This window comes from Chenopodium quinoa, unplaced genomic scaffold, assembly GCF_001683475.1.
Source record: "Chenopodium quinoa cultivar QQ74 unplaced genomic scaffold, ASM168347v1, whole genome shotgun sequence".
Classification (NCBI taxonomy): Eukaryota; Viridiplantae; Streptophyta; class Magnoliopsida; order Caryophyllales; family Amaranthaceae; genus Chenopodium; species Chenopodium quinoa.
In genome coordinates, this window is record NW_018743858.1 from 3,192,230 (window position 1) to 3,205,008 (window position 12,779).

Below are 12,779 nucleotides of genomic sequence, written 5' to 3' on the forward strand. Positions count from 1 at the left end.
CAAACCTTACTACTAGACCAAGCTATGCTTGGTATATTACTGCTATACTTGGGTGTGACATCATCCGGCTTATGGGTATTGATTGTGGGTCTGTCCTACGACACTGCTTGTGTTAGCCGGCAGCTAAGTTTAATTTGTTTGTTGAATGAGCTACAGCCCTTACCTGCGACACAAATGCTCTGAAACTTCGGTGTTCCTCCACTTTAATGCTCCCACTTGGGTCACAAGCCTGCGTTACCAAGCTCGGCATACTACTGCTATACTTTTTTTTTTTTTTTTAAACCTATTACTGCTATACTTTGTTATTAATAATAAAGAGTACAAAGTTAGTGAAAATTAAAAAATAAAATAAAATAAAATAAAAATAAAAAAAATAGGTACTAATAGTCCATACATCCATAAATCTCTAAAAATCCACCAGAATAATCTTATATACAAGACATTTTATTCTGCTAATACCACCAGATTTGTACTTCAAACCCATCAAGACTACTACATTACACTGAAAACACAGAACAATTTAGTTCAGTTCTTGATAGAGAGTACAGCTGAGAAAAGAATATACAGTTGTGACTATCAAACGACTCCAGGAAAATTATGCCCTGATTTTATCGACAGATTACCGATACAAATGATTTTGAATCATATTCTTCAGGCTGAAACTTTAGAAAATCGACCACCTACACATGCAATAGACGATCAAATTAGTGTTCTAGCGTCACATACATGCACATACATATGGAATGAATACTATGGGAACCAGGGGGGGGGAAGGGGATTTCGGGGGAGACAGAACATAGGGAGTTCGACAGGAAAGCAAAATAGTTTGTCATTGAACTACTTTTTTAGTGTACGAGCAAAAGCAATATGAATGGAAACTACTCGTAGTAAAATCTACGAAATGTTATGAATTTTATTAACACTTCAGATTGCAAAATTTGGTTTTCAATTTAAAGGACATAAGAGCATTGTCAAAAAACGGTGCTTTGCTTTTCAGATCTTTTTACTATATGGCGATAAAAGAAAGGAATACCAGAGAGAAAAAACAAGCCTTGCTTATTTTCTAATGGGAAGACAAAGATGACATTTTTATCAATTAAGAATTTCCGGAAGTGTTGGCAAAAGTGCCACAAAGGAATAAATGTGCGAGGGAAGAGAGGCACTTCAGAGCTCACCTGTTTCAATCAATAAATGTCTCAGGCAAAAGTCCATATTCAGTAGACTCAATGGAAGCTGTTGAATCATCAACTACAGCTTTATCATACACACAATCTGGTCTCTTGTGGCTACCCTCAAATACACGCACTTGCAACAACCTCTCATCCAGAAGTTCAAAGACACATATATCCCCAACTTTCACATCATTCATACGTGCAAATGACATCCAGCCTCCACAGAACTTTGTCGAGTTTCCATAATGAGCTGAAACAACATTCCAAGAGTCCCCTTTCAAATTACGGAGCACTAACTCAGCCTTGTAACTCGGAAGATGTGCAGCTGCAAACTTACTCGGGACATTCTGTTAAAAAATATAAATCAGATTACAAAAAACCTTAAATCCTAAGGAAATAAAAAACAGAAATTAAAATGCATTAAGATATATAATTAGATTTTATCATGTCCTCATTCCTTTTGATATAAGCCCCAAAAAAAAAAAAAAAAAAAAAAAAAAAAAACAGACGAAGTGTTGAGGCAGCCAATGTAAAAATGGTGAAACAAGAAGCTAGAATTATTTGTAAACACAGCATATTGAGACACTACAAGCGATTTTGTTACAAAAATTAGCCTTGTCTTTTTCTTTTTTTCCCCCCAATACCAGTTAGCAACAAGGAAGACTTAAATCAAAACTCAGTGTGATGAATCATATAAGTTGACCTAACTCAAAGGTCCCTTGGTTTTTCTAGAGAAAGCGGCAGTAAAGTTAAACCACCACCAAAAACTTAAGCCCAGAAAATCATAAAGTAGCTAGTCACTGACCCACCATTTCCTCTCCCAGCCGAAGTTAACTAGATCAAAGCTAACTACTAGTCAAACTTGCTGTTTGAAGGATAGGAATATCCAAGTAGAATTTCCATCAAACTCTAGAATCCCCTTTAATTTTTTTTTTTTTTTTAAATTACTTTTCACACTTCATTTTTGCTGTCACAGTTGATGGATTATTTCCTCTTTCATCAGTTTCCTAACCCGAGTTACCGAGTACCTATCCGTTAGTCGGCTTCTCTGGAAATCTTTGCTACCTCAGATAGCGTTGCTGGAGATCTCCTTTCACTATTTGGTGTGGGCTGCCTACATTTTGATCACCCTTTAGAATGACAAGATATCTCCACTCTTAACTGATTCCAGCAGACAGCTGCCTCTGCTCAGCAACTCTCTTTACAGACAGCTTGGGGTGTTTGGTGTAGCCTTAGAGTCCTTGCCCTGCTACGAGTTTCTCCTATTGTGGCTACTGTCTTGAGAAAGCTTCTATTGGAAATTGATAATCGGGTGATCTTAGTGTCAGGATTTACAGTTCTGCTGAGTATCAGGAGTGAGTCGATGCTGGTCAGAAATGGCATTCTGGGGACCATAGGAAGGCAAAATTGATTGAAAGAGAGATTGCAGACATGAATTACAAGGATTTCTTAGTCTCAAGAGGTATTACAGAATATTCTTTGAGGGTTAAGCAAGCAAAACCCTCCCACTCACAGAACAGTTAATAAAAGACAATTTTGGTTGGACTAGAAGCAACTTCAGCATTTGCAGCTTTAAAACACGTTTTGATGACATCCGCTATCCTAGTCATTTTGCTAAAACTTTTACTTAAGAAGATGATGATTCTGGTAACAGAGTGGGACCTATGCTGCTACAAGGCAGTCACCCAATTGCTTACTTTAGCAAGCTACTGGGAGCGAGGGCTAGAGTGAAATCAATTTATGAGGAGTTCAAGGCTATAATGCTTGTGGTTCAGAGATGGAAGCAATACTTGATGGAAAGGAAGTTCGTAATCTAGACAAATCACCGGAGCTGCCTGATGAAGTAAAGGGAAATAGGGACTGAGTACCAAAGATGGGTGAGTAAATTGATGGGTTTTGAGTTTGAGATTTATTATAAGACAGGTAACTTTAATAGAGAATAGAATAGCAGATGCTTTGTCGAGGGAGTTGTTGGGTGAAGTGGAGCATTGAATGATGATTCCCTCTCATGATATTGGTTGGATAGACATAAAATATCAGGTGCAACAGGGCCCTTTTATCAAGAGGCTGACTGACGATCTCCGAAATGGGAGAATAACACCAAGGGATACACACTTGATCAGAACATATTAAAGTACAAACGGAGAATTGTTGTACCCAAGCAATCCTCAGTATTGACATTGTTACATGAGTACTATGACACACCCATTGGCGGTCAACTGGTCAATCTGGTGAGTTCAAGGACCTACCAAAGGATTGCATCAAACTGTTTCTGGGTTGGCATGAGAAAGACCAAACCAAAGAAAGGACATTCAAGCCTGGTTGGTTTACTCTATTCCCCTCCCCCCTGCTGGTAGTGGTGTACAGGCTCTCTATATATGCAAACCATTCAGGGTTCAAACAAACATTTATAGCTCCAAACAATAGTTGTTGCATTCCTTCAGGAAGTAATAAGGCTACATGGCTTCCCTCTTCCATTGTTTTAGATCGAGACAGAATTTTCTTGAGTATCTTTTGGAAAGAGCTCTTCAAGCTACAGGGCACTGAATTCAGCAGGAGTACTTCTTATCATCCCAGTCGGATGAGCATATATATAGAGGTAGGTAATAAGACCCTGGAAACCTGCCTTAGATGCTTCATTGAAAAGTTCTTGGATTAGATGGTTACCTTGGGCTTAGTATTGATCCAATACCTCTACTCTTGCTTCCACAAAAATGACACCATTTCAAGTTGTCTATGGAGCGAACAAGTGGACCACCAAGGCTGCTAAGATATTAGCAAGACAACACTGCAGTCTCTTCCTTAGAGGAACAGCTACTAGATAGAGACACTATATTGGATGCATCAGAAGGAAGTATAATTTGGACATGGTTCATTTGGGAACCGTTTGGTTTGATGTAAAATATTCTCAATGAAAATTAGTTTTCATGGAAAACATATTTTTAAGGAAAACCACACTAGCAAGATAGTTTTCCTGATTTTGGTTCTTATAAGAAAAGTTAAAAGAGAAATTTAAAATAGGAGTGGAAATGTGGGGATGGATGAGTGGAAAGTAAAAAGGAGATAAGGAGAAGGGAGGAAAATGTAGCTTCCCTTGTTTTGTAAAGGAAAATGTTTTCCACCATTATGGATGCAATTTTCCATCATTGAGAAAATTATTTTCCACCCCTTCACAAACCAAACAAACGAAAATAGGAAATAATGGGAAAATCATTTTCCATGAAATCAAACCAAACAGGGCCTTGATGTTGCAACCACAGACAAAAATCACTGGCCTAAACACCTTATGAGAAGCTAGTGAGATACTATGGTCCAATTAAAGTGATACAGAGAATGGGGCAAATTGAGTACTGGCTAGAGCTCCCCTTCCATGTTTCTCAACTGAAAGCAGCTGTGGGAAGTTCCTTGGTCACTACTAAGTATACCACCTCAACCTATTAATGAACTGGCAATCGAAAGAGAACCTGAAGCAGTCCTGAGAGTCAGAAATGAAGTGTGCAGTGGAGAGAGCAGTGTGGAAGCTCATTAAATAGAATTATGGTGAATTTGAGGCCACATGGGAGGAGTTCTCAGCACTGTATCAGAGGTTTCTCTTATTCCCTTGAGAACAAGGTGGCTGTTGGGAGGTAATGCAAGAAATTACAGTAAAACCCCCATCTTGTACACTAACTTCATGAAAGGAATGAGGGCAGCTAAGATTTGTGAGCTCTGGGAATTAGTTACTGCAAATAATGGGATGTGGTTATAGAATTCTGTTAGCAAATGGATTAAGCAGCAAGTTGAGTAGGATCATTGTAGTAAGTGGGGAAAGCTAGAGAGAGAAATCATGAGAGGTTCTGAGTGGAAACACATTTTAGGAGGAATCAGCCTCGAAGAGCGACAGTATCAGCTTGTATTAACTAATTCCCCTATTAGTTAATATAGGCAGTTGAGTTTCTCCCTATATTCATCTTAAATTTTCTGCAATTTCTTTTAATTAGCAATTTGATACATAGAAAGCATATAAACTGACCTGATTATTAGCAGTGGGTAACCAAAAGTTTAAAAGAACAATGAATCTCAATACTCTAGATTAATTACCTCGTACACTAACAGTGTATTAGAGTTCTGTGTGAATAATATAAAGTCATGTTCATGAAGAACATAATCAGCATGTTAATTGGAGAATCAAATTGTAAAACAAAAGACATACTATTATACTAGATGTCCTGAAAATGCAAAAGTTTTTGCCAATCGCAGCAAAAGTACTCACCAGAGTGAATGATCCACCAACATTGGAATTCATCATAACCTTCATAAAACTAGGAAAAGGGGAAGTGAAAGATAGGGCATCACTGACTTCTCCAACTGCAGGCTGCATGTTCATACTGTGTGTGGCTTGTAAATCTACCAGGCTATTTTCATTTGCTTGATATGACATAGTTTTCCCAGTATAACATACTAGATGTTTATCTGGAAGCATTGATAAACAAGAGTGAATTTAGAGGAAGACAAAATTCCAATGGATCCATATACTGAACCGCAAGCTATTGACTAAACGTTGATAGATCACACAATGTCAGTACTACAATGTGCAACTACTATACTACTTCAAATTGTAATTAAAATACCTGCTGTAGAATCACAATTTGTACCAATGGAGGATCCGGAAGCACAAGCAGGAACGTGTACTGCAATAAAGTCGTCAACTGTATTAATAGACGCCGCCTCTTGCTGCATGTAAGGCATTGCATCTGTTTTAATTTTATCCATTTTATATTGAGGTGTACATGGTTCATATGTTTGATCTAATTCTTGTAAAGGATGGGCTCCAGTACGGTGTGCTACATTTTCAGCAGCTTCAAGATGTCTCCCACCCAATCCAACACCATCAACAGCAGAACTGTTTCCAATTTGACATTCTAACCCTTCCAAACCCGGCCGTAGAACACGTACACGCATTTCAAAATTACTCACAAGTTCAAACATGCATACATCTTCTATCTTGATACTATTATCACGAACAAAGGCTGGCCAACCACCACAAAAACTATGCAGTGTTGCCTGTCGCCTTACAGCTGGAATAGAATTTACCATCCAGCAGTCTCCATTTAGATTCATGAGGGTGACTTTGACTCGGCATTTTGGGAGATGATCTTTCGAAAAATAAGTAGGAATTTTCTGCAAGAAAGTTAATAAAAGACTCATACACAAAACTATAACCAACAAAAGCTTGGTGCAGAAATGTAGCAAGACTTCTTCAGATATTTTATTATATCTAGCTTGTAAGAATCCTGAAGAAGAGCAAGGGTCAAGCAAAAAGTAACTTCTAAAATACTCTCGTTACTCAAAACGACCACAGGAATATTACTCACTGGCCATGACATGCGTCATAGATAAACACAATAAAGTAGCGAGAAGCTTTAATCTAGCGAATAAACTTACCAGACAGTTAAGACCATTTCAAATACATGTATGAGAATACAATGTGGTCCATGCTCATAAGTTTCCAAGAAATAATCAACTTCAATGTCAGCAACATAAAATCCCATCTACAAATGGACAATATGAAACTGGAAAACTACTCACCATAGTACCATTTCCACTGATATTGGAATAACACATAACTCTGACAAAATATGGTAAATTGGACGTGAAGTAATTAGCAGCTCTTGACTGTATGAACTTTGATATGCTGGGAATTTTCTGGAAGTCGGTCACTGATTCAGATAATAGGATCAGAAGATTCCAGTAAGTAAGGAAAATCAGAAAGGAGGAAATAATCTCAAACATAAAGAAAGGAATTGATATATCACATCAGAAAATTTTCATCCGCAGAAAAGGGAAATTACACTGAAACCAACTGGCATGATTCAGGTATTAAGTAATAAAAAGCTAACAGAGATCCATGGATTTCTAGTTCACAGATGAGATGCCAAATATCATTTAAGATATGAATATTATAAAAGGAGAAAAATCTCCACTTGAGCACCTCTGCTTTCAGCATTCATCCTTCTCTCCTCTGACTATGGTTACCCTAGATTGCTCCAGCCTCCCTCAGCTCTATATTATTCTTTAAATGTTTTGTTAGATTTGTTAGATTGTATTGAGGATGACATAAGTTTCAAGTTTGTATGAATTCTCATGAATTTCAGCAACATGTTCGCTTATATTATTCAATGAACGTTGGATATTGATGTGATTGCATTTATCTTAAGTATAACTAACTGCTTGTCTGCAATAATATGTTTTTCTTTACTAGCAACGTCTCAATCTGATAGTAGACCAAAGTCCCAGTTCCAAACAAATATCACATCAACATAACCTCACAGCCTCTGATGACAATAGGGTAGTATGAAGCTATGCCAGAGTAGCTTTTTATCTACCCTTAAAATAAGAAAGGCAACAACTGTCCGTCACTTCACAAAACAAGGAGCGAGTAAATGGGCCATTCTCATTGAGCCCGTCTCAATCAAACACCAAAGAATAATGAAACTTCGACTCAATTGGACTAAATAATCCAAATGACAAGAAGTCTAGAACTATTCACGAATAATAAAGCTGATAAGCCTCTGTACATAGCTAAATAAAAGCAAAAGTACTTACTTTGATCCTTCTTAGAGACTTTCTTCACTTTTGAAGACATCACTTTTGGAGAAATTTTCTTGACATGAAATTTTACTTGACTTGCCCTACCATCAGGTCCGTTAAGAGAAGGAATAGCTAAGACGACTGTCGTGTCAGATGCCGTTGCTAAGTCTTTTGTCCTATTATCACGCCCATTTGCAGTTTTGTTACTTTTCTGACCTTCCTTGGTACATGTTTTAAAATTTTTCTCTCCATTTCCAACAGGCACCCACCTGACCCTCATTTTCTTTTCAGCAACTAAACTTAACATGGAAGCTTCCATATCCCTTTCTCTTTTCTTTTCCAAGTTTTCATAACATTTAGAAGCTCCTTGACTGCAATCTGCATAAAAGGCTTCGTCTTTCTCACATGAGCTTTCATCAAAAATTTGTACATTGAAATTTGAACTCCCATTGTATCTGAAAACTAGAGTATCACCACACTGTATAGAATGATCTTTCACAAATGTAGGCCATCCATCACGGAAATACAAGTGACCATTCAGCTCAAGCAGATCAACGTACCATACGTTACCACTTGGTCCTATCAATGAGAGAGGTCCAGAAGTTCGGTCCGCAAGGTACTCAACAAATTTAGATGGAACTTTCTGCAAGCAAAACATCAAATGCTATCAACTAAGTGGAATTTAATGCAACATATACACTAAGGGAGGAACCAATACTCTCCTTTAAACAACCAAAGAGGTGAGACATAAGTTATATTACATAGTTATAACTTGACTTGAAAAAACAGATAATTCTGACTTTGGTCTTAAAACTGCATTTTTCCGGTAATCACAACAACAAGCCCACAACCAATGAGGAAATGATGGTAAACTATTTCATGTTACAACTACGCAACTAGTATGTTAATCATGTTTCAACGTAACTGCAGGGAATTTAATGCCAGACATTTATTGTCTAATAAGAAGATTGGGGGCTAGAAGCTAGAGATTAATATTTCAGATTACAATTTCCTTTTTGTCCAAAACAACTACCTTTTCCAGCCAAATCGTGAGCCGTGGATTAATAAATTGTTATTGTTCCAACAATGATCTAAAATTCTAAACACAATATTGCAACTTTTTATTTATTTCCCCAATTCTGAGGCAGGGTGAACATCATAGGAAGGCAAAACCGCAAAAGGCAGTAAATTTTCATAAACACTGTAAATTTACAGAGCAGGCAGAAAAAATTGACTAATGCTCAATGAGATACTGTGTTGTAATTTAGTCACTAACTCATAGGTCTCAGAGTCGCATAAGTGCCTCAAATATCTAGCAGGAACATACTTAAAACAGCTTTAAACATCAATGTTAAATATATCTATTTTCAATATGAACACAAAAGTCAAAAATTCTGAAGTTCCCAACAGGATGCATAATTTTTCTTTCCCCCCTTTTCCCATAAGTTCATTGTTTCACTATCAATGAAAGGCCACTCACACAATGAACTTAAGTGTTGATTTCTCAAAAAAATCAGTATGCAAAATATTCACCCTTTAACTTATACACTAGACAGTAGACAAACACACACAAAACAAAAATTAAAAGAAACAAAATCATCAAAAATAAACACTTATAATCAGGATTAATATTGAAATATTAATGTATACATAAAAAAATAATGATAGCAATAATTATCACTGAGACTTGAGAGTATCAATTTTATAAAAAATAAAAAATTTAAGAAATAAATTACCCATAAAAAATTGGGAAAAAAAAATGCAAACCCTCCTTCCTTACCACAACTAAAAAAATAAAAAAAATCATGAAAAACATTAACTCAAAATCTGAACTTTAAAACAAGAAAGCATGCAAATAAAAAAGAAAAGAGATGAAAAATGTGGTAAAAATTACCAGTCTGTCTGAACTCAAATTAGGAAGGAAAACTTCCAGAAAATGAGGCGTCCTCTTATCCATCATCATCAATTGATTAAACTTTTTATTTCAATAACATTAGCCAAATTTGCTGCAAAAAAACCATGATCACAGTGTTAAAGTAAATAAAAGATTTTTAAAAATTCATGGAATTATTTTCAGGGATTAAAGGATGGCGAATGGTTTTGTGTTCAAAGACTCACCTGAAAATCGCTTTCCAGTAATTCTGCTTCACCCGAGGAGAGGAGAGAGAGAGGGGGGGGGGGGGGAGTATAGAGCCTTTACTGCCTGCGCAGTAATGGAAATCACAGGTGTAATTATGAGTAATTTTTTAAACTATCTCGGTTTTATATTTTTTGCAATTTTGAGTATTATTTGTGAGATATAAAATATTTTAAAGTTGCAAAAAATATAAAATTAAGGTAATACTACTTTCATTTTATGAGTGTTACTAGGCGCTAATGCATATAGGAGGGCATAAAGGTAATCTAATAAGGTTTGGTTTTATATAAAAAACGCTGACTTCCTTTTGACCCTGTTTGATTTTGAATTGGAATGATGCCACAAGTTTGGGGATTTGAATATTGAATGTTATTTTTTATAAAACCTATTTCATTATTTTTAGAGGTTATTGAAATAATATTTTCTCTCTCTTCAACATCTCCTCCTCTCTCTATCTCTCCGAGAACTCATCTCCATTGTTTGAACGAAGGGGTCTAGTCACCGTTGTTTGCTTGCCGGAGGTGTAGAAGTAGCCAAAAGCCTGGTGCAGTGGATTGTTAACCATTAGGTTGCAAAATCAGAACGTGTGCTTACTTCGAGTGATTGAAGGTATGGGCTAAATTTAAATCTTTTGAATGATGATGGTAAAATTATGTTTGTGGTTGTTAATGCAATAGTTCATACGTGTGTAATTGTTCAATTGTCTGATGTGTTAGCTTATGAAAATTAGGGTTTTGTACGAACTCAATTTAGCGATATAAGGTTTATGGTTTATGATTTGGAATTCGAATTGGTTTGAGTGGTGTAAAGAAATTTAGGCTTATTACGAGTTAATGTGTTGTAACTGTGAATGGTAATAGTTATGTGTGTTGCGGTGGTCAATTTATTGATTGTCTGCTGTTAGGTATGTTAAAATCAGTTACTTAGATTGTTGTTGCTTTGTGTGTATGATTATGGAGGAATTGAGAATGTTTAAGGAAAAAAAATTATAAGTGTACTCCTTTACTGTTAATGGTGATACTTCTTGTACGTATTATTTTGTTGGTGTTGATAATGTTTGGCCCCAAAAAGTACGAGTGTACTATTTTAATTATAGTCTTTTATTCTTAATGCTACGATTATGAAGTCGGATAAGTAATTTGTGCTACTGCAATATGAATATGTTCTTTATCTGGATGTAATCTATGTAATGAGTTAAGTGTAGGTTGGAATATGGTTTTGTCTTAGTGGATGTATACCTGGATTTATGTTGGTTAATTGAACTTGGTAGGAATCATTTAAATGATGAAGAGAAAGGGATCTGAATTGGTGAGTTATTTTGTGAAATGAAAACATTGTATGTTTGTTCAGTTCTGGTGTAGTTTAATTAACTAAAAATATACTTGTATGAGTGTAGGCAAGGTCGAAACCCATAATGATTTGGGGGAATAATGGGTCTAAAAAGAAAGTTGTTCATAAAGGGAAAAAGAAAATGAAACCAAACCCTGTATTTGAGGAAGAGGAATTACTAGATTCAGATGATGCTGCTTCAAATGATGATAGTGGTTCTGATGATGGTGGTTCTGCTGAGAGTGGTTCTGGTGATGGTGCTTCTGAGTCAGAGGAGGTTGAGGAGGATGAGTCATACGGTAGCAAGGAAGAACCTGAACCACCAAAACAGGGGTGGGAGGATTTGCTTGTGAAGTTGTTGCAAGACAAAATTGGAAGTGGAAAGCGGAAGGACGGTCCAGCTGATAAGAAAGGAAAAATGAAGCAAAAGGTATGGCATGTTTGTGCATTTAAAGTTTAGATAAATAACTAGATAATGAGTTTATGAAGAAATTAAAGGTGTAATGTTATGAACAGGTCCAGAAGTCGAAGGGAGAAAATGTGAAGGAGAAAGGGGTTGTGGTTAAAACCCAATCACGAAATACACAGAAGGTAATCTATAAATTTATTACTTTGTGGTGTTACAATTGTATGGTTGTGGGTACTTCTTGTTTTAAACTGATTGAATGTTTGGTTATTAAATTGGTTGTTGGAATTGATAAAATATGATGAGTATGTAAACATTATCCTTTCATTTTTTGTGTAAAATTTTGTAACTACAACATACATCATTAAGGTAAAAACCTATGCACAAAATATGAGAATTTGTTCACGATTCATAAATATATGAGAATTTGTTCACGATTCATAAAATATGAGAAATTGTTCACAATTCACATATATATTAGTTGGGAGACTGTTGGAAATTGTTGACTGCAAGAGTGCATAGGTGTGATGTTGCTTATTGTGTTACTGATTAGTGGTAGGATGATTGGTTGTTTCTGGTACTATTTTCTGCTGTTGATGCACTGAGTGGTAGTTATGTTGTGCTGCTCCTGAATGTGGTTTTCTATTTTGGGCTGCTTCTGAATTTGGTTTTCTATTTTGTGGTTTGGTTAAAAATAAAATAGAAAGAATTGCATTTATGCGTAGATTTCGAATGTGTTTGATTTGTTGTGTGGTTGAGTCGGTGTCTTCTTTGTGTGAACTAGTGAAGGCCCCTAATATGAATAGTGTGAAGGCTTTTGGTAGTGCGGTAAAGCTGTTTAATGCTTTTAGGAAGAAGGTGGTCACAGAGATGGGTTTTGGAGGTTTGTTAAGCATGTCGTTTACATTTTTGCCCCATAGATTTGCCTATTAGTTGTTGACAAGGGTCATGGGAGATGGTTCCTTAACTTTTGGAGATGAGTATGTGCTACCCTTGAGTGCTGTTCAGATCGAATGTGTGCTTGGGATTCCAATGGGTTCGAAGGCAGTTCCTTCTAGTATTCCTGAGGATGGTGAGGAGAAGCAGGTGGAGTCGAGGAGAATACAAGGATTGTATGCCAAGGGGGATAGCATTTCATTAGCTAATGCGTTGTCCGCCTTGATTC

At 36.4% G+C, this 12,779-nt stretch overlaps 1 protein-coding gene across 1 annotated transcript; it reads right to left on the bottom strand.

Annotated features, from left to right (window-relative positions):
- Window positions 1–332: 332 nt before the first annotated feature.
- Window positions 333–9,964, bottom strand: LOC110686417 (B3 domain-containing protein Os11g0197600-like). The gene is made up of 8 exons (XM_021863029.1): window positions 9,861–9,964; window positions 9,637–9,748; window positions 7,758–8,385; window positions 6,741–6,871; window positions 5,783–6,332; window positions 5,425–5,624; window positions 1,176–1,519; window positions 333–680 (listed from the first exon to the last, which is right to left on the bottom strand). Exons 2-7 carry the CDS (start codon window positions 9,703–9,705, stop codon window positions 1,181–1,183), a joined length of 1,917 nt encoding a protein of 638 aa, XP_021718721.1. The 5' UTR covers window positions 9,706–9,748; window positions 9,861–9,964; the 3' UTR covers window positions 333–680; window positions 1,176–1,180.
- Window positions 9,965–12,779: the final 2,815 nt, after the last annotated feature.

What these genes read in the sequence shown, in the direction of transcription:
- LOC110686417 (XM_021863029.1), bottom strand. Translation starts at nt 9,705, where the DNA reads ATGATGATGGATAAGAGGACGCCTCATTTTCTGGAAGTTTTCCTTCCT. An exon ending in ATTTGAGTTCAGACAGACTG is followed by an intron (nt 8,386 to 9,636) that starts GTAATTTTTACC and finishes TTTTGCTTGCAG; the next exon opens with AAAGTTCCATCTAAATTTGT. An exon ending in AGTCTCTAAGAAGGATCAAA is followed by an intron (nt 6,872 to 7,757) that starts GTAAGTACTTTT and finishes TATCTGAATCAG; the next exon opens with TGACCGACTTCCAGAAAATT.